This window comes from Bombus impatiens, unplaced genomic scaffold (assembly GCF_000188095.3).
Source record: "Bombus impatiens unplaced genomic scaffold, BIMP_2.2 scf_0872, whole genome shotgun sequence".
Taxonomy (NCBI): domain Eukaryota; kingdom Metazoa; phylum Arthropoda; class Insecta; order Hymenoptera; family Apidae; genus Bombus; species Bombus impatiens.
This window is the reverse complement of record NT_177291.1, coordinates 246,101-268,961: the sequence shown is the minus strand read 5'-3', so window position 1 is coordinate 268,961 and position 22,861 is coordinate 246,101. Positions and strand designations below refer to the sequence as shown.

Here is a 22,861-nt window from a genome sequence, read left to right as displayed (position 1 = left end):
CCCGACTCGCGCGGCTCGTCGTTCCTGTCATCACGACTCGCCGTTCCTTTCTTTCAGTTACTTCGTATGCGCAGGCAAAAGTCAGCGACAGCCTGTTCGAATACCGGCGTAACAGAGAGACCCTTTGTCTCGAAGAGTCGGCTTGTTCGAGTTGGCCGGTGTGTGCGGTTCTAATTCGCGAATATTAGCCGGTCCAGTTGCTGCGTTTTGGCGGTACTGTGATTTAGGTACCGAGAGAGGCAGCCCGTAACGCACGGTCGCGCGTCATCGTGGCCCACCGACGCGACATCCTCGTCGTTTGGTTATATTCGTATCGTCACGACCTTGAACTTGTGCGTCTATATATCGTATCGAGTGGTTGTGTGTGGTTCGTTTAACCTGTGACGTCGAGACATAGTGCGAGGAGAACGTAAAAGAGAAGGTACATCGAGAAGAGTCTACCGGTTGAGAACCGAACGACGACAAGGATCCTGGAAGTGACCGCGTCCAACGATGTTTCCCTATACGACATTCCCGGCAGTAGGGTAAGCAAACGACCACTAGTCCTTCGTTTTTCCTTGCGGTTCAAGTCGTTCGACGGCAATTCCCTGTCCGTTTTCTTTTTGTATGTCACATGCGTGCGTGTGTGTGTGCGCGCGCGCTTGTATGTTCACCGTACGAAAGACCTGCTTTTTCTCTGGCAGTGAATACGCGTCTCGTCCTGCTGCATCTCACACGCTTCAACCATCCCGTGTCCTGGTGTTCGCATTCCTGTTTATGTTCATTTTCATGTTCATGTTCATGTTCATTTTCATGTTCATGTTCATGTTCATGATCATGTTCATGTTCGTGCTCTTTCTTGTCCTTGCGTTAACCCTTTCATTCTGGACTGTTTGTTTTCGTCGTGCTCGTCTGTCATGCTCGCTTCGAATCGCTTGATAATGAGCTTCACGTATGTACACGCTGCTTGCGTATTTGATCTTGTGCCCATGCTTTATTTCGCGTAGAAAACCGGCCAGAGGAAACAAAAACGTGTGCAACTGGCATCGCGATGTGCGCGGGTGTATGTGTGCGCTCGATGTTGCACGTATGTATGTATTTCACGAATGGGAAAGAGATAGGACGCGCGGTCGGCTGTGTGCAAACAAGAGACGGAAAACGCTGGACAGAGAAACAGAAAGAGAAAGAGAGACGTATGCACGTTTCTACGGGATAGGAGGTACGCCCGAACTTCGAGCGCGTCGACGCTTTGTCCTTTCCCCCTTTGCTCCTTCTCCCTTTCTCCGTCGCACTTTCGCCCTCCTGTATCTTCCATCTCTGTCTCTCTTTCCCCTCTTGCCTTACTCGCTCGCTCTTTCAGCCCCGATGTATGTACGGCGTGCAAACGTGTAGATACGCGCGTGTATACCTACAAGGATCGTGGCTCAGCCCTTGTTGGCTGGTTTCAGAGAAATCAATCGTGTGCAAACGAGAATAGCTGCGTTCAGACCGATTCGAAAGTTGACAAAAAAGCTCACGTGTCGAACGACGACATCGGAGTTCGTTCCGCCATACTGTCTTTTCGCTCGACGGACAGCCGGAGAAAGAGAGAAAAAGACAAACAGCCTGATGGTAAACGACGCAAGGGAGAGATGTAAGAAACGTTGAAGGTTCCATTGAATCACGATTCGGATCTTGTAAATTGCGTTTCGTTTAATCAAGAGGCTCCTTGGTCGTCCTGGCAACGCAACACGCCAATTCGACGAGGCTCGCGAGGGGAAGAAAACAGAAAGCAGGGAAAGGGTGCAGGAAGTAGCGTGACACCGAGGGCCGTTATGCTTGCAGTTAGGTTAGGTGATTGTGATTCCGATTTTCTTTAACCCGGTCGTCATGACGATGAAAAAGCAACCGACTGTGTATTGTGTATTGACATTGCCTCGACGGTAATCGAAAGCGAGGTCCGCGACAACTTTCCAAGTGAATTTCGCCAATCGGAATGGATAATTGGTAATTAAGCTCTCGTTACGTTTCGCAATAAAATTGCCTGCATCGAATAATCACTGATTTGCCATCGACAACTACGCGGCAATAAAATTTGTCTATACAGAAGCTACGTAAAAATATTTATTGGTACTTCCTAGCGCATTGACGTCGACGGTATATAGGATTACATAAATCTGTGTACGTCACGTAGTATTACCGTTTTTAATACTTTTATCGGAAAAGCATGAATAATTGCATATGGCTGTATTTAGCTATGTTCCATAATTAAATCTTGGTGCAAACTGTCGTGTCGTATGTTTGGACGCGGTACAAGTATGAACGAATTTGTTCTGGTTTCCTTAAATTACTTTGAAGGTATCGCCTTCACGAGATTTCTGAAAATGCCAACGACAATGACAGTCTTTAAATTCCTCTCTTTTGTTGTTGATGCTACAAAAGCTCAGGATAATTGTTAGTACGTAAGTACATAATACGAAAGATATTCTTACGAGGTCGTGGAAGGAAAACGAGATGAACAGCTGCATTTGCGCGAGCAAGGCGAGAAAAATCAAGCGAGGTCGTAAATTAACGCGTTGAGTGACGATACTCATTGATCTAGCCGTACGTATTGTTGTACGTGGCCCGCATGCATGCGGACACCTGTGTCAATTTTCCATAATTAATTTCCATCATTGTTAGTAGCGCAACAATGTGTCATTGAAGAACTGGTTCTTCCGAGCTATCATCGTTTGGCTTTGTACGAGACTCGAGGTCCTCATATCTCTCAAACCGTCTGCAATTACATATGTACTTGTTTTGCTTCTCAAACATGTAAACTTTAATTCCTGATCGATTTTATGACCTCGCTGTATCGCCCCTATCATACGAGACGGGTACATATGCATATATCCTTGTATATATATTGTACGTGATTCAAATGATGTATACGTTGCATCACGCTGGACTAAAGAGCCAACTATGTCACTCTATTTGTATTCTCTCACTAGCTAAACTAAAACAGTTCACGTTTATTCGGTTGCGGTCTTATAAAGATAAATTTTGTTTTATGGATTGTTCAGTCTTTCGCTCTCTTTCTCTTTGCAATTTGAGAAGTATAATTGGCTTTATAGAAGTATAATTTTCAAAAGATATGCGTTCAAGAATCATCCTCGGTGGAGTAGAACGGTAGAAAACGAAACTTTTTAGTTTACGGCAAGAGGAAACGCGGTTACTGACGTACATGGCTAAAGTTTTAATTGAAACGTAAGCCTGACTGTTCTCTCCTATTGTTTCAATGAGTCATAAACAGTGGTACCATGAAAAAAGTGGTATCTACTTGCGTATCTGATGCTGCATGTACAAATATTAATTATTGGAATTTCTCTGATGTTAACGCAAAGACTCGAATGAACGCGAACAATATCGCATCAAACAATGTAAATTATCGCATTATTCGTGACTCGTGCAAAAGGTTAAGGGTAAAAGGCAAATGCGTAGTCAAATTATCGAAGTGACGCAAAAGCTACTCAGTGAGGCTTCATTAGGAACTGCAACCCCGACGTATCGCATTCGTCGAGTATTTGTAACGTTCATTCGACAAATCGTCGTGCATCAAATCGCCGATCCTCTGGAATGTCAACATTTTTGTGACGGAATTCGAACCGTGAATATCTCGTAATTAATTAACGTGCTCCCCGCACGCTTGTGCCTGTAGGAAAATATATAATCATTAGTTGTTACAAATGGTAAGCCAATAAATTCCTGCACAAGAATCGGTTTAATGTTATTGGGGAGGGAGGAATTGAAACTATTGAAATGCAGATATTTCCGCATATTCGAATTTTTCTGGATACGACTGAAGGAATCGAACTTGAGCAAAAATTTTGATCGCTTTATGATTAAACTGGAGGAAACCTATTAAGCGCAAATCTTAATAACTGTTTAAAGTAACTCTTTTAAGATTAGTTGATAGATCAATCAAATTCTCCTAAAAATATAAGTACTAAGGCAAGAGATACTTTTAAAATTTTGAAGAAGATAGAAAAAGATGCTATACATGGAAGCAGGTGTAGATATGTGCGAAGTTTGGAAGGTATCAGAAATCGAGCTTAAATAGTCTCTGCACGGTTTTTCACTTTCATTTCTCTTGCCATGCAATTCCCGGACGCGATTCTCTGGCAGAAAGCCCATGATAAACGCAGACGGAGAGCCAGCGAGCCGTCGTTTGTTTCTCGATGGAAAGCGTGGCTTGTAATTAGTTTGGACGATAGGTCGGCCGGTTACCGAGAAGCACGAAACACGCAATTGGTTTTGCTAGAACGGAGAAAGAGAAGAGCGGGTCCGGGCTGCGCGGCGCAGCCAGATGGAAGCTTCGGGACGAAACAGAGAGGAACGATGAGAGGGATCGAGTCACGTGTTTTCTTCGACCAGTGGATGTCCGTCATTGTGCACTTGTGCAGTCGATAACCAGCGCGGCTGGCTACGATCCGCGAATGTTGTGTCAATAAATGTCCGTCACTGACATCGTCAGATGCTTTTAAACCGGGTCTGGCCATCGCCGCGACTGCTCGATTATTTGCCTCGCTGGAGTATCGCGCTCGAGGTGCTTTCGATGTCACTGCTGTTCACTTCTGTTGTGACTCCCACACCGGCCCCGATAAATATCGGGAAATTTTTCTTTGCTTCTCTCGGTCTTTAAAAGACACCGTCGGCTCGTGTCTCCGAGTGCTTCGCTCTTTCAATCTTTTGCGCACCGTCCATCGATCTCGCTTTGTGCCTCTAGAGATTCTTATTTAGACTGTTTGTACGGACTCTTTCAGAAAGTTGTGGTATTGAAATAACGATTCTATAAGGAAGCCGAAACATGTATTTGAACGAATATGGAAGTCATATCGAACGTTGTGAGTTGTAATTGTAATCTGTCGTCAACGCTGTAAGCAGAAACAGTCGATATTTGATCGATGAAAAAGTCTTGTAACTTTGAAACGAGTAAATGGACACATATCTATTGAAACTTTCTTACTAGTTTTGTTAAGTAATATATACCGAAGTTTGGCGCCAGCTGTCTGAAACTCTATGTATTAGAGTCAAATCGAAATCGATATACACTTGCTGAATGGAAAAACAATGTGTATCTAACTTCTAGAAACATCGATTGATTTCGGTTTGATTGAAAGAATACGCGATAACGCAGCAGGTTGAAGATCCTTCGTGGTTTCGGCGATTAATCCTGGCATAGAATATTTTTTGGTTTCCCATATCCGATATCTTGATCAGAGCAACGTTCGATACGCAAGATATAGAGCTAGTTAGTCGTGGAACCGGGACCTCGTGTGCCTAAAAAAGCAGCCTAGCAAAGAGAGAGGAATCGGCCAACCACCGGTGGTATCCAGAGACAAAGACCTCGGTCGATGCACGTGGTGGCACTATCGGGCTTCTCTTTCTCCTTTGGCTTCCCTCTTTCTTCCGCCCCCTCCTCTGTGTTCCTTTCTTCCTTCCTTCTCTCCTGTTCCTTTTCTCCTACCCCTTCTGTGTCTCTTTCCCTCTGTTCGTAATTCTCTTCTCATCTACAACCTCTACGAGTGAGCTCGACTCGACTCCGAGAACTTCCCTTCGCGATATATACCGGGTGCATCCACCATTCGACCAATCGAGAGGGAATAAATCGTCGTCAGGTCGCTCGAGAAATTTTATCGTCCGATTTATTGATCCCGCGAACGAGAGGTATTCAATTAGAGCCATTCGCGGCTAGTTCTGTCCGTGATTAAATTTTGTTCGTGTTATTAAATCGCGATATTAAATATCGTTAATTTGCGCAACTTTAATTAAAGTACTGTTCAAAGTAGGCGAAATGTCATACAAATTTGAGCTTCTTCGGCGGTGTTCGTAGGCGACGGATGTAAATGTCTGATACGTAGGAGTAGATCGTAGGTATTATTCCAGAAATTAATGTTCCCCCATGGAAAAGTAAAATTCACAGCTTTGACGAGAATAGAGGATACTATTACGGATATAAACGCTGCGTCCGTAATGTTGAATAGAAACAAGGAAACAAAGCGGATACAATTTAAAGTCCGATTTAGTGCCACACCTCGTAGATCGACTCTCTTTCTCCTTCGTCCTCGTACAGAGCTCACTTACAATCGATTTTTCACGAAATGTCCGCTTTCACTCAACACGTCCAAGCCTATACATACACGTTCACTCTAATAAAGTGGAAGTTAGACAGGTTCTCCGAAGAAGCAGATAAAAGATCTTCACAGCATATTGAAAGATATGAGAGCCTCCATAAAATATATTTTACGCTTTACATTCGCAAAATTGGAGAACCTATGCTGGATTAAGTTACATTAACACGATAAGAATGTATTCGTTATATTTTTGATATGCCATCTTCATACGAAACCTATAACTTTCTGCACCTTTCAATAAACGCAGTTTGAATATCGGAACTGCCACCTTATCGCCGCAAACTCTTCGATTGTTCGCTGTTTAGCGTTTCAATTCTCCAAAGAAATAAAATTCTCCGTAGAAATTAAATTTCCAGTACGTACGCACGGCCGAGATAAAGATCAAGAATGTCGAAAGCAAATTATGGTAGACGGAACACGCACTCGTCGCCGTTCGCTCGTTGGACCGAGACGGTTCACTTTTCTCTTTTATTGGCGAACTAGCGCGCTTTCGGTTCGACTTCTGCTCGATAATCGAACTGAACCGAATCGAGCACCGGGATCGCGCTCCAAAGATTTATTCGTTACAATAGCGTAGGTTTCCGTTTGTTCGAGTCGCTCATCCGGAAAAACGTTATTTCTGTGTAACCGGTGGATACACGTTCGTCCAAAAGTTCCCGTTAAAAATTCACGTTGCACGCAATTTTCCAACACACGCGAGAAAAATCTCGACGAAAGTCGTACAAGGGAAAAGAGCTTTTTGTTTCTCAGTGTCTGCGTACGCGTCCGTAAGATGTTGCTTTCGCGCCAGACTTCGAGTCAGAAATAAAGCAGCCTTGGACGATCACTAATTTTACGGCCTAAATTAACACGCGGTCCGCGACAAGTAACCAGAATTGTACACTCCATACTTCGATGGTCCATTAACGATTTTGTCGTAGTGTTTTTTGGCATCGCCGAAATCGCTTCACGGTCTCATTGGCAGTGACTTTACCGAAGGCGTGGATTATTCACTCTGGTTTAGGTCGGAAGTTACGGTAAATTTTAGCTTTCTTTCAGTAGCCAAGAAAGTATTTCGTGCTGTCGAAAGAACGACTTCAAAATTTCCAAATACGTATCAGCGATTATTCGTGAAGCAATCGAGGAATTTTCGTTTACATAGCACGTTTCTTGTAATCGAATTGAACATGCAACCTTGAATATCGTGGTTTAGTGGGATCAGATGTATCGATTTAAATCGTTACGACGACAATGACTTACATAACGTAGCTCGGTAACGTGACTCGATCGAAATGCTTTTCGAGCATCGACTTACTAGATTCGTTTCACCTTCGTACAGTTTTATACGTACATACGATCTGGGTCTTCCTGCAGTCTTGTGCGTAGTAACTCGTATACCTCAAAACCAGATTTCTTTCGATCTGAAACAATTACTCGTTAAGAGGTCTGAATTGATATATTAGACTCATGCTCAAAAGGAGTAAGATCATTACATTCGCGTCCGCCAGTCTCCCTGAAGAACTTCGTTGCTCGACTGACTCGTCGGTATTTTCTTTCCTTTTTTGGTTCTTTCATCTCGTTCGCGAATCACGATCGCTCTTCGTCTCTCGAAAAGCGTTGGCGTTTGATACTTGAAAGCCATCGAAAAAAGGCGAGCGAGTTGCGTTTTCGACTCGCGTCGTTGCAAGCCCCGGTACTCGTGCGATGAAAATCGTGTGCCTGATGGATTTCGATGAACGTCCCTCGAAAGCGCAAAGTAATGCTTTTTAGAATTTCCTTTCTTTTTCTTTCTCCCTCCTTCCTCCCTTTATCCGCTCTTTTTCCTTTTTTCCCCTGTTTAACTGTGTCACGATGCATTTGCATCACTGCTACATGCAATCGAGCATCGAAAACCGGAGCTGAATGCAAGATGCAACACATCGCTTGGAACACCGTTTCGAGAAATGCTTTCTCCGAAAACGAAAAATGCGGCTCAAGCGATCGATTCATACGACTTCGACGATGAAACGTGACATCGAGCAGCACTTAAAAAACGCAACTTCGAGCTCCTACGGTCTAATTGATTCTACGTAATGGAATTCCGTCGGAGATCGAACGATCGAGGCTTTGTAGTCTTTGCTCGAGTTAAAGTTCCTGTGCCTGGTTAATGAAGACTGGCCAGACAAATTAATAATGCAATCCTAAGATAAGAGCACGGCTTATGATGGCGCGTTTAAAAAGGTTAGGGTCGAGTCTTATCTGAAAAGTAGTTTTCTTTAATTACTACGAGGCAGTCTCTGGTTATTTTGTTTCGGTCCTCGTAAATGCGGCTCGATGGTAATTGGTTTAATACAATATTGTATAATTAACGATCGTTACGAGTTCAGACTTTTCCGCAACAATAAACGGGTGTTCGTTAGATCGAAAATTGTATACATGCTTAGTATTTAATCATGAATTGTAAAACGGTGGAGATTGAAGTAACTTTGTGAATAAGCGAACAGAATAAAAAAATGCCCGAAATGAATGGCGTGGGTAAATTCGACGGTATATAGATCAAGTGAAAAACTCTTGTTCTCTCGTATGTGCATTGGGTCCGTAGGTCAAGTTATCCGTGGTTGGTGCTCCAACACAAACCCATTTGTCGTAAATCAAATTTCGTCGGGAAAACTCGCCGTTCTTTCAGGTTAAGCGGGCTCCCGTATCCAAAGTTGAGACAGCCAGAGTTGATGTGTAAATTTATATACCATCTCTCTACTTTGTTCCGTCTAGCGTCGAAATTAATTTACTCTTTTTCAAACACAAACGCGTGAATCCACCTCCGTTAACGCGATCATAAAAATAGGCCATGCGAATTTTTGTCGTTTATAAATCGGGGCCAAGTGATCGACATCTAGTTTCATTAATTTTAGTTGCCCCGATTAAACGTAATAAAACTCGTCTCATTATTTATAAAAATAAAGTTCGTGCGAATTCCCATTGTTAATCTTATTTTCTACAATTTATCGTACTATCTTGATTTTCTTACGGCCATGAAGTCTCTATAATTACCGAATACGGAAACAGCGCCGTCTCTTTCACTTTCGTCGCATATGTAAGTGGGATCGCAAATTTTTTAGCCTGGCGCTGGTAATATCTGTCGGCGTTCCCCTTCGTCCGAGATTTTCTTTATAGCTGGCTTAGAATCCGTGGGCCGTGGTGCACGCTAACAAAGCCGAACGAACGAGGAAACATTTTACTGTCGAAGCCTTCCGTTACGTTCGCTCGAACGCTATCGACTCACCAGTTTCATAATTGGAAGAAAATTTCGTAACAACCGTTCTCTCTGTACTCGATGCTACGAAATTCAATTATCAACGTTCATAAATTACGAGCTTGGAATGCTGGGTAGGACTTTTATATTCTGTTTTCCTTTCCGTTCGTTCTCATTCACGTATCGTTGGATTATTTTCCTAGCAGGATGCGTACAAATATCGATAATTTTCTGCGGTATCTTTCTTAAGATTTTTCATCGTCGTTTTTCGGAACGTAAGAAAATGATCTGCCAGTTCTTACTTTCTGAGAAATGAAAGTATCTGAAACAGAATTGCGGTCGATACCATTTCCGTTCACAAAGAAATCATTGATGCGTTGCAGATGGAAAAAGTTCTAGTTGAAATCTATCCGTGCATTTCGCAGTAAAAAGCGTCGATGTTTTAGAGATAACGATACGAGTAACTGCGCGCGCGTCGGTAAATTCTTTTTACGTGGTCGCTTACGAAAGCCTGCGAACGCGCGCCATTTTCGAAATACACGTTTCACGGCGGCGCCGTGGTACATTGCTGCGTTCAATTTAAATTCATCGTGCACTCGCTCAGGCGTTATTAAAGCCGTCGGCATAAATTTCGGCAGAATTGGCGGCGGAATCTAATAAACGTCAGATGGTTATCGGCCTGATGAAATATCAAATCAAATTCGATGACTATCGCTGGCGGTGTAGCTAATGAACGTTAAGAATAACATACGAGGGTGCAAGGTAAAGAATTTCGTTCTATCCATAAACTCCTGTAACGTATAAATAGATGGAGTGTAGGAATGTATAAATGGACGACGTCAATCTTATTTTAGCGTGTAGGTACGCTCGTACTTGAAAAATCAATAAGACAGGATTTATAATCGACTACACCGATCTAACTACTTAACGCACGCGTTACCGCCAAAAAATGTGACTTCTATAAATATATTTTGTTACAACATCCGCACATCTGTTGGTAACTCGATGAGGTAACGCGTACCATGTACCTTAGGCTTCTTTGGTGAACTACGTTTACCATGTAGTGTTCGGTCGAGAAGAAGTCTTTAACGTGCATGACAAAGCAGATAGTTCACAATACTTTGTGAACCCTACTATTCTACGAATCCTATTATAGAATTTTCATCCAAGGCATTTTCCTTTAGCTCGCCTCATTGACTTTATTGACTGCCATCACAAAAGGCTGATATTACAATTGGTTGATCGACAGATCAGCCTGTCTTCCACTTAAAACTCTTTTCCACTCTAAACTTCTTCTCGACTGTAAAATTGCATCGCTTTTATTAATACTTGCGAACATTTCATCGAGGTATTAAACACCAAGATATCGCCAAACGCGCCATCTCCAACATGTCTAGCCATCTAGACCAGAGTGCAGTCAATCCTCTTTCGGATTGGAGCGATTCTACCCTACGTAATCTCGCCTCCTTTTCATCGTCCGCGAGTTTCATTGTCACGACCGGCTGCTCTCGGCGAGTACATACACTCCCACACTGGTGAAAATGTTGCTCTCCGAGTACCTAAGTACCTACACGAGGAGAGTCGCGGCGCGATGCGACTTCTATCCTTAGCCTCCTCGTTCGGACAGACGAGGTTGCGAGGCCTCTTCGAGCAGCCGGTAGGCGCCAAGGCCGAGCATTCCTTCACCTCGCCCGATTTTTACTCTTTTCTTTATTTTCTCTCCTCTCTCGCCGCGATCTCCCGTCGATTATCCCCTCGTCTCCTTCTCCTTGCGCTTCCTCTCAAGGGGCCCGATGCCCCTTGTCCACTAACTTCTTTCTCTTTCTATCTCTCTACCTGCGGTTTTCTCATTTGTTTAGCATCTCACGCTGTCCTGTCTGTCTCCGTTTTTCTGTCGGCTCATGCAACCAGTACCTAGAAGAAGAATGGGACTCTGCGAAGTCCTTTCAAATACTGTACGCATGCTCGATACGCCTTTAGTGCCATTTCTTTTCTCTAGTTTGCTACATAACTGTCTATATTTGCTGTATCGCGTGGTTTAGGTCAGCTGAGAAGCGGATAGTTATTTTAAACATGGCGCGGTTTGAGAAGCGGCCGGACGAGCAATTTCGATGACGCGGTTATTGGCTGGTTTGGAATTTGATACAATTCGCGTCACAATAAGTTCATATCGCGTTTAATTAATTGACTAGCTCGTTATCAGATTACTTGGTAACGAGTTTGTATAACGGAGCAACGGTAACGTAACCGAGTTACAACGTTGTTAGTTACGTTAACGACTCTTAATACTTGGGTGTTTGTTGCTTCTCGCGATATATGTGCAATTTTTACAACGAGAAAGTTGTTAAAATCGATTTAAAATTGAAATGGGATCGTTTACGCGATGAAAGTGGAGTGCAATGAGAATTAAATTAGCGGTTAAGTATAAAGCGCTTCGTTTACCAGGTTACTGTCTTTTCTGGCAAACGAGGCACGACCGGCAGTTATGTTATTTAAAAATGCATATGATTTCAATCGATGTTGACTTCGTCTTCGTCTATGATGTCACACACGAGTCGCTCATAACTATGCTGATTTATTCTATAAATAAAAAATGGTGCCTTCTAACTGTATCTTTGGAATTTACTTTTTTATGACTTAGTATGACTTAAGTATGACTTAGGTAACGAAAGGAAAAAATTTACAAAAATGCAAGTTGGATGCTACCAATCAAAAGTTTGCAACTATTACATGTTTCTTATATTTACTTGACGAAAGATTTTGTCAAAGTAAACGATACTGTCATTGATATTTGCAGCGTTAACGTGTAGCACGTGAATGTAGGTATAAGCGCAAGTTTTTATTAGAGACCCGCGAGTTTCAAGTAGTTTTCTACCGAAACAAAGAGTTTATTTGGTTAGACATCTCTTTTCTTTCGTAGTCGAGCCACGATCGCACTGTTTTTCCACGAATCGCATTCGCACAGTGGTCGAAACGTCCACAGAGGAATAACACGTATTTACGATGTACTTATTCCCGTGGAACACGAGAAAGCACACCACGCCCTTTTTAAGTGGCATGCCTTTCTTTTGCCAGACGCGCGCCGATGGTGTATACCAGATCCGCGATATAAACTCTTCTGAAGTGCTCCCTTCTAGCGGCGAGCGCGACAGAGAGAGGGGAACCAGCAAGGATTTTATTACGTACTCCAGCGAAAGTTCTTTCCGAGCAGTAACGAGGTGAAAATGAAAAGAATAGTGACCGCGATCGAGAGACACCGTAATAGCTGCTGCATCGACTACTTTCCTATCGTTTTCATTCGGAGAGAATATCCGATAATGCGAACAGAAAACACGTATTAATCAAACTCGCTGATGTTCCTCCTAAGAAACACGTTGACTATTGTACAGCGAACATAAACGCTTGCTCTGTGCGTTCGCGTGACGATAAACGCGCCACGATTAAACCAGCGACAGCCTGGAACGTGCGTATCTCGATCAACAAGTGTTAATCCGTTTAGAAAAAAGATTGGAACGGTTTTTGCTGTTCCGGATGCGATTAATTAACGGTACGAGGTAACGAGTTTGCGATTTTTCAACGGAAATTAAAGTTCGCCGTTGTTTCTAATGGAATGTCCGCGCGAATTAAGCCGATTCGCCACATGTGCGTGTTATCTTTGCGTATCAAACTTTTCAAATTCTTTGCAGTTTTAACGAAGTAGCGATTTAATACGTTTGCTGATATTCACGCATACGTTGTGTCCTCTTAACCTCTTAGGTACGGCTTTTGCGCTGGGTTGTTTCTCTGTACGGTAGAGTTTGACGCGAATTACGCGTAAACGATACATCACTGTAATGTGTGACGGATAATGCCGTTCTCACCCAAGCACATTGGAACGAAGTTTTTGATAACTAAATTATAATTTTTCTTAAAAATGCGATGCATATACTTTAACTTTAATAATTTACTTTAATAATTAATAATATAATTGAGTGCGATATATTTTAAAGCACAGTACGACACATAGACCCACGTTACAATTTTCACACTCATAGCGCGATAGTGTCTGTCAAATTGTTCTTAATTTTCCATTTTGAAGCGACATTTTGAGGTTGAAGATTCTAAAAAATTATAAGGATAAGGATCGGCATGTTAAAAAGAGCATCTAATAATGGTATATTTATTTTAACGAAAAGCAACAATTAATACCTGACACTGGCATGTCAAAAACAAAGACCATATGTTGTCTGTATATTGTTAACACTGTTATAAAATGTTGTGAGGGCAAAAAAAGTGTGAAGCAAGACAAATGAAAAAGATCAGACGGTTCAAACGGTAAGCGAATGAATCAGTAGAGTGAACCACTATAGTGGCGCGTCGTAATATAACATAACATCCACGAAAATCACTATAGTGGCGTATCGTACCTAGGAGGTTAACTGTTTGAATCTCAAGTAGCGCGATCGCGCTGTTTAGATTTTGTGTCGAAAAGTCCCAGTACATTTGAACGCTACTGACGACTAACGGTATTTTGCATTTCATAGTTATCTTCTCAATAACTTTTATTGAACAAAACTTGAAATATTTATAAACTAGTAGTACACATATATAATAATATAGATATATTCCATAAAGTAACAAATGTGACGAGCGCTATCGTATCGCTTGTTTCTCTTCGCAATTGATTAAAACAAGTTCGGGATTTTTCGGCCCTATTCTTTCAATGACCAGTGGGACTCAAACGGTTAATTATCTAAAACTTAGCTATCTGACTCTCGTTGGTAGGTTATAGACGCAACTGTTGCGTTTTCGCTTTTGCGAATTTTAATGAAACCATTTGAAAAAACGAACAGAGCTTAAGCAATCGAAATGGAAATAGATATTAAAATAGATATGATAAACTGAAGATATCTGAGACGAAATAGATAAGTTGCTAGGAGGGAATAGTTACGATATTATTTTTCTTATTAGCGATGTTTTTCAGTCTTTTAATTTTCAACATTACTAAAACATTTCAACTAAGAATTATCACTAGATTAGACAGAGATCATTGGTCCGTGAGACACTGTTGCAACCATGCGATTGAGGTTACATTTTGCCGCGAGAAGGTAAGCAGAAGAGAAAGAAAGAGCATAAACGAGGCATGTTCGGTCGTGAACAGTGGCGTCGATTCACTTTCCCGCTTCGGCGAGCGAATTCGTTTTCTTTCCTTTTCGCTCTCCCTTTCGCGCACCGTCAGTTGCTGTACGCTGTACGGTATAGCAGGTCTGAGAGCCAGTCTGTAAATTGCTCGCTAAAAGGGCTTTTCGAAATGGACGGAAAAAGGGAACATGAACGCTCCTCTTTTTCTATCCTTCCTTCCTTTCTATTTGTCCATGCGAAACTTCACTGGCATCTTTCGATCTCTTTCTTCATTTGTCGACTTTCGATCCGTTAGACTTGCATTCTGTCACTCATTCATAGCCTCGGTCGACGAAGACAATAGAATGGACAGAAAAACGGTACTTGCATTATCGAGAAAGCAGTTAGCAACCTTCGTCGCGTAGGACAGACGTGACGATTCAAGGAAAAGACAAAATAGCAACCTTAGTATCTCTTTGTTTCTTTCAATAATTTGTCGTCACATTCATCGCACAACCACAATATTTGAATTTGCTTACATAATTGAATTTTCCTAATCTCGAAATCATATTCTAACATAGTCTCCCTGTACATCATTATACTACAACAATACACATTACCATTCAACCCGGTTGAATCGATTCAATGCGGAATAATTGTCGTTGTTAATCTGCGTTCAACCTGATGAAATCGATTCAATACAAAATGGTCGTGAATGTGTTAATTAATCGATGACGATTGCCCGATATGTCGGATCGATTGGAAAAATAGTATTCTGAAAGCTTGATTGCAGGCCATGTGCAGAGAAGACAGAGAAGGCACAGGCAGACAGGCAGGAGGCAGGCTTGTTGCAGCGGCCTCTCCAGCCAAGGCCATTGTCCGTGGCTGAATGAGCTCTTTGTCCAGGCACATGCTGCCCCCGACGACGATGTCGGAGGTAACGCAGGCCTGGTCCAGGCTGCAACCTCGTGGAAGGGTCCACTTGCTGAACCGCGTTAAACGATCCAAACACGCTGTCTAATGTATAGCTCTGATGTATGGCCTCTCGTGCAGGGACGAGTAACAGCTGTCGCTAACCTACCTACCTTCCTACCTTTCGCCGCATTAAGGGAGCCCCTCTTAATCGCTTTGCACAGACTATCACCTGGCCTGACCTTCATATAGTCATTATCAATCCTGTTATATACTCGTTATATCGGAAATAAGCCATAGTCCTGCGATGGTCAGTTGTGTTTTCAATGACACAGTTTCAGAGTCCAACTTGTTTGCGAAGTGTCGGCCAGTACCTTTCTTTGTACCGTTAATGCCGAAGAATCCTACGCGTATACCTACCTGTACTTTTAACGAAGAAGCGATATTTCACCTCTGCTTATCGATTTCCCTAATGGGCGAAAAGAATTCTAGCGTTATCGTTAAGAATGCATCGCGCAAGGAACCAGGAAACTCCGAATATAATCGCGTTCTTATTTGGAATAAAATGATAACGGACGAAATCGCGTAACGCTTTGGATTTTATCCAAATTACACGCGACGACGAGCGTTTTATTCGTATAAAGCACACGATCGTTTGTTAGTATGCTAGTTACAAAGTGCTGGAAATTATCCAAAACTAATTCGAAGTAGCACGCTATACCCCCGTGAACGGGGTGAGATCATAGATCGAGGTTTGGATTGTATTATCGTTGCGAAATTATCTGGTTATTAGAAACGTTCGCGGTGTGTGCGAACGATTTAACCCGTCTATGGGACATCGATATCGAGAATAGACGAGCCCGCCATTCCGGTCAATGTTCATTCGAACGTATTTCTCCGTGTGTTACATAATTTTCGACCGGGATAGAGCCTCGTATCTCTCGGTGTCCGCTAATCTGTCTTAGTCACGCTCGATTCGAAAACCGAGCGCGAATTATCGTTTGGAAATTGCTGGATTGCTTGGTACGTGACAATTTTTGTTTCCACATAATACGAACCCTCAGAAGCTACTGTAAATAGAGAATTAAACATTAGTAAGGACAAGTCAATTTCAATTAAATCGGTTTCGGTTTCGATCCTTTCAAACGTAAATACAATGTAATTTATTTTTAATGAAGATGAGTGAAGATATATGAAATTCTAAATAAAGAAAGTGTCGCGTTCAAGAGATTGGTAATTCCGAACGACGGATTAACTGATTCTCCTCCATGTAACTGATTAAAGCGAGTTTACGGAGGAAGTGAATATGAATGACGTGGGTCTACGCGATACGCATTGCTTGATTGACATTCATTGACTAGCTTTCTCTTTCCTTATCAAATCGCCCTTATTGGATCCGTAGATCGAGAAATGTCTGTCTTTTGTGAGGTCTAATGCATCCAATGTATCGACATATTCCAACGAAAATTAAAATTGTCCCGCCTGCTCGAGACTGTATAGAAATGTTGGAGTGACGTGAATGATGCATACTCGCTCAGCAAGAATTATGCAGCAAAAAAATTTCAACAGCAGACCGAATCTCCCATAACGAAACGGAATAGAATACCGAAACTCTGGAACTTTGTAACGAGAAGCGCGAAAAACGAGAGGATATTACTGTTTTTGTGTATACGCGGAGCATAGTTGAAAGTGTCGAGAATTTTCATCGAAGCATCGTTTCACGGTACAGCTCTTTATAATCTCGTAGTGGAACGTGCAACAGCTGCCTACCTACGTTGGACTAGCTACCATCGGACATCAAAAGAGGGTTGCTCGCTTCTCGCTTTCTACAAACTACCACACACCTGGCGTGCCAGCTACGCGGTCCTCTTCCGCATGGATACAGCGTGTACGCTTCTTTCGCATGGAAAAAGTTGGCCTATATCTTGAAAAAAATATTATTTCCTTCTAGCCAGGTCATACGTCAACTTATAAAACCTGATATCTTAGCATTCTTCGCTCGTAAAATTATTTCTTACTTCTTTTCTTTTCTTTTCTACTGTGCAACAAGCTGGATTCCACGATGTAACAGAATAGATGCGCTAAGTTTACATTTAGTTGAACGTAAGTTCGAAAGGAGAAATTATTTATTGGTATTTGAGAAAATAATTCGAACGCGATACAAGGTTTTCTATTCCGTAATCTTTAGCCGTGGTAAACGCATGGTAAAATAATCGTGACCCTTTTCTTCCATTATAGCGAGTATTTCCTCTGGGCTAGGTGGTGCAGTTTCGTCCTCGCCGATTTGATCGGTTTCATTTCCGTCCGCGTCCAGCATAGGCTCGTTTCTCATTAACCGGTACCGATTGTCCAAGTGAATCGCTGGCTTCAACTTGTGTCGTTTGATTATCTGAAAACGAAGGAACCATGTTAAACGTTATACTATGATTACAATGAATGCGTGTTCTGATCCTATGAACTGCTGTTCTGACGAACGAAACACCCAGAGATCAAAATGTATGCATACATGCGTAAGAATCTATACGGAGTGTCGGAAGATACGTGAGGATGTTTATAGAGACTGTAGACATCAAAGCGGTGTAAAAGGTTCGCGTATAAAAATGTCCTTGAGCCGACGTATCTTTCTCTTTATTTTGTACTTTACTTACTCACGCTTCGTCTTTCACATTCTGTTAACGCAACAACCGAAATCCTATCCATATTCTATGTCACTTATTTAGATTTTTATCTCAAAGTAAAATGAAATAGTATATAACTTGAAAAATGACATCGTACTCCAATTCCTTTCATCGTTTTATCTACAAACATTTTCTACATATTCTTTGATATTCTCTATGCATATTTATTTTGTTTCGATATATTCATCGAAATAACTGATCGTCAGAACACTCTTTTGCTATAACCGTAGTCTAAAATACACGCCCGACGATCGTTGTTAAAAAGAAGGGAGAAAGCGATAGAACTAAGGAAGAGGAGATGCACGAAGCAACAGAGTGGACGGTTATCCAAACATCTCTCGTGCAATGAAACGACAGCAAAGTGTCAGGAACAAGTGTAGTAGTTGACCAAGTTGGTCTCGATATTCGGGATGATACAAAGGAAAGAAGCTTTCGCGGATATGCCAGCCTTCATCCAGCGATGTAAGAGTTTTTCGGTAGAGATGTCTCGACTGCGCATCGGATAGAAGTCAACGTCAAACAGCAACGTCGCTGAAAATCCATACTGCGTCGCTCGCAATAAGCTGCTTACTCCGTGCCATCGCCCCTCTGTAAACCCTCAGCCCCAGTCCCGTTAGGAACTTTGTCGTTGCCATTGTCAATATTAAACCAAGCCCTGTGTTTCTCGCCGTTCTGCTGTACAACGCGCTTCTCGAATAATCATCCAGCCTGCATGATTGTTTCATGCTCGCTGGAAAAATGCTCGAGTCGCCAGAACTGCGCGAAAGACTTTCTATCACCAGGAAATTGTGTATGTCTTTTAAATTCATTTGCGGTCAATATCACCGAGGGAATACTTTTAGTAAATTCGACGGTATTATATCATGGTGTAAAGATAGATAAGAAAGGAAAAGAATTTTATTTCAGAAAGTATAGCTTTTGATATCGACCGCAGAAGTAGTATCGTTCGCGGTGCAACGATATTGAAATGAAAGGTCCAGTTGTTCTTCGTATTGATCGACGCTCGATTCGCGATTCTAATGATCGTAGATCTCGTAGGGTGACGCGACACCGTCTGCGTGGCGGCAATTATAATTACAAGTGCGCGTCCGTAGTCGTCTAGCCTTAATTAATTCCAGTTTCATTCCTCTGCTGAAGCACACATTGAAAATTCAACAGTCATCCTGACAATTTTTTTCGACGACGAGGAAACGGGGAAAGCCTGAAGGAATCATTTTTGCCATTGCTCGAATTCGAAAATCTGTTGCTTTGTTTAGAACGACGCGAGAGGATGCGAAGGTAATATAGCGATTTTGAAGAATTTCGACGATCCGACGAAGCGAGGATTTCGCCCTCGATGCTGCTGTTCTTTGCTGAAGCTTGAATGCGGCAGGAACGAAGAATGCCAAATAATGGCGGCGCCATCGTTCGAATTGGCGGCGTAGGAGGGGACTTCGTGAATTAATCCGCCACCAAACGAGTCACCTTTTACCTTTGGGACAAGTGATTTTCGACAAATTATGTAACCATCTCTCTATTTGTCGTGCCTCTAAATAATGATCTTCAAATTACAGAAACGACTCTTTCATTTATCACACAAAGTTTCATTGTACGTTGCAACGATGGAAATTAGGATAAAGAATTAATTAATGGAAACACGCGCACAGAGATGCGATTAAGGTCTGATGTTACAATGTGAACCGTTTAATTTTAATTCAACGCAAACTGGACTGGCAAATCGCAAATTAGACGCGACTAATTCAGAAGACTAATGCGTAGAATTTCAGTTGAAATTCTACGTGTTCTCCACGAGGAATTATGCCATAAAACGCGAATTCGGAGCGTGAAAAAACATTACTGATGAAAACTAAATCGTGCGACGTTACGACAAGTTTAATTATGCTCGTTGCACTGTGCTCGATTTTAAAACAATTATTTGCGCATCTCATGCCGCGAGAAAGTATACCAACAAATGGTGATCGATCGTTATTGTTAGCAGGTTGTACACGTATGTAACTTGAATCTATTCCAAATGCATTTTGAATATCGCTGAAACTGCAAACAATGGCTGTTCCATCGTGTTCTACCTAAAAACTTTCTTTGCCCATCGTTGGCTGCGTTTTTCAAACTTTCGTTATCGAAAAACCGTAATTCGTTAAAAATCTATGTGGAACCATGTCGAAAGCGGTGATCTAATGAAACGATACATCGTACTCGCGATACAGTTGGCGATCGATCGATTGATCGGCCGCGTACTGACTTTGCTGCCGATTAAGCGGTGAAAAAAGTTTGTGTGAAAACATAAGAGATCTCGAGTGGAGCGGAAAGAGGATGGAGAGACAGGAGGGGGAAGAGAGAGAGAGAGAGAGAGAGAGAGAGAAAGCAGTGCTTTGTGCAACCTGAAAATCAAATTATCTCGTTAGAAGCCGCAAAGCGGAGATTCCAAAGAGAGAGGAAACCTTTGGAAACTACCCTCGTAAGCCAAATGCCTGACCCGAATTCACAGGTCTTCCTCGCTCGTTTACTATGCATCCTTTTTTCCTTCCTTTTTCTTCTATGGCTTCCAAAGCGCGTGATATTCTAAATCGTTCGAACACCTGCGTCCGCCGATTCGTCCGTAAACAGAGAAACCTTGCTCGGCATTGTTACGAACAGCGGAATATTAGGCGAAATACGAACGAAAAGCTAATCAGATTGCGGATGTTTGTGCATACGTGGAAAAATCGAACGTAGAAAATGTACGTAATACGCAGGATTGTACGGAATGTTCAGAGTACAGCGTGTTAATTATAATATTTGGATTCAATCCCTCTAGTGGAAACGTCATGATAATCTGAATCTGCGTGGATATTCACAGTTTATTAATCGCTGTTCTAATAACATACTTCAATTCCGTTTTCCAACTACGTCGGAGAATATACTTGCTTCAGCAGAGAAGATCGGTCAATTCGAATTGCGAAATGGAAAGGTATACATCGTCTAAGAGAGAGAGAGAGAGATTAATTAAAGTTCCGAATTTTTACAATTAAGTTCTCGAACTATGCACGTGGTCGTACTCGAGAAATTATTATGTACACGCTGTACCCGCATTCTGCTTGCACCGTGTTTCTAAATTATCAAGAAAAGCGGTGAAAATTAAAAGATGTAACCTTCTGGGGCATTTCGGTCGCGTTCCGTAGACTTACTGTCTACCCGTACGGTGTATTGATCTTAGGGGGGTGATTTTTAAGACGAGTTTCCCGACGACCGGCACAGATGGCGCCACCCTACGGATGGCACTCTCTTCGCCGAACATCGTTCTCGCCCTCGAAAAATTCCCTCATCGATCCGATCGCGTTTTTCTTATTATTTTTATTCGCGTATTCCATTTCTAAGAGAATATTTCTTCTATAGCCTCAACAAAATTTTCTGCCTCGTTCGTTTTTGTATGCTTTCAAAGCAGATAATATCACGAAATTTCATTGAAATTGTCGCGTCTACGGAATCTGGATCGGTCCGTTATAATTTCGAAGAACACAACAGCCGTAGAATACTCGCTGCTGCAGTTGAGGGGAAAACGCAGGAACGCGTTTCGAAGGAAGGAAGGTTGTAACAATTCTATCAGCTTGCTAGAGAGAGGATCAATAGTCAGGATGGCGAGAGAAATTTCTGCCGTCGTATCAGTAGTTGGCAGAGACGCGCGATACAATTTAACCAAGATATGACCGTCTTTAAAGAACGAAGATACGTATCACGTTAATTTTTGTCCACGAAGATAGCGCACGTACTTGTTCTCTGATGCGCGATAGACACGAAAGGAGATTCGAAAGGTAAAGGAATTCCGAATCGAATTAAAATTTTCATTTGAAACGAGTATAGACGAAGACGAGCAAATAAGAAGTTGTCGTAGCGCGTCGGCGACACTCGATAAAACGACGTCGTCGTTTCTTTTCTCACCTCGTAGAAAGGAAAACACGGGTGAAGAAGGAACGAAACTGTGATGCAACGCGGGAGAATAAGAGCTCCGGATACTCGTCGATCAATCGCTTCCTCTTTCATCCCCTCTAGAAATACAAACTCGTTCTTTAATCCTAGCGTGAACAATCCGGGCACTCAATTTTTATATTTCTTTCCACGTCATTTGTGATCCCCGTTCTTCGAATACTTTTATTTCGAAATTCACGCAGAATTGTTCGACATTAAAGCTGTAGTTCGCTTGGAGCTAAATTTACCTATACGCCTTTAGTGCACCTACACGAAGATTGACCAATAAGTAAGAAGAACGACTGAAAGAAAGTTTAGAAAGTAACGAGACGAAGTTCAACCCTGCGTTGCTATTGTTCGGTTTTAGAAAACGAAAATTAGTTACGAGTCTGGCTGTATTTACTTTAAAGTACCCAGTTTTCAGCTAGTATATATATTTCGCGCGATAAATGTAATCGATGGAAACTGAGCTCTTGAAATTAGCGCAGAGCATCCTAAAATCAAGTACGAACTATTATCCGGAAGCGTTGTGCGTTAACTGTAACAGAACGATACGTACTCCAGCGTTAAAGAAGAAAATCAAAACTGCTATACAGCGTACGGAAATAAATTTAGAAGGTGCAAATAGAAAAAAAGAAGAAAAGAAGAGACACGTGTGCTATGTGGAAGCACGTTGATCCGAAACGCGATGGTAGCCGATTATGTCGCGGGTACACGGCACACGGCACAGCGAGGTTATTGACCAGGAAGATAGGTTCGTTGGGGGTGGCCTTCGAGGGGAGGTGTCGGCTGTGGCGGTGGGGGAGACGGTGGCTCGAGCCGGGGGTAGAAATGGAGTTTGCTGGCTGGTCTCTCAAGAGCAGCCACCGGAGGGTGGGAGTCGCGAA

At 42.3% G+C, this 22,861-nt stretch overlaps 2 protein-coding genes across 3 annotated transcripts in view; one reads left to right on the top strand and one right to left on the bottom strand.

The window, feature by feature from the left end:
* Nucleotides 1-22,861, top strand: part of LOC100740353 (RNA-binding protein Musashi homolog Rbp6-like) — a 101,760-nt gene that overhangs the window by 37,320 nt on the left and 41,579 nt on the right. The window lies entirely within an intron of this gene.
* The window catches only part of LOC117152236, a 26,156-nt gene continuing 20,793 nt past the window's right edge, over nucleotides 17,499-22,861 (bottom strand). The window contains exon 3 of one of the 2 annotated variants that reach the window (XM_033323258.1): nucleotides 17,499-17,743. In XM_033323258.1, the coding sequence (XP_033179149.1) occupies nucleotides 17,525-17,743 (219 nt within the window). In that variant the 3' untranslated portion in view covers nucleotides 17,499-17,524. The remainder of the gene's footprint in view (nucleotides 17,744-22,861) is intronic. The other variant, XR_004462550.1, reaches the window with a different exon arrangement.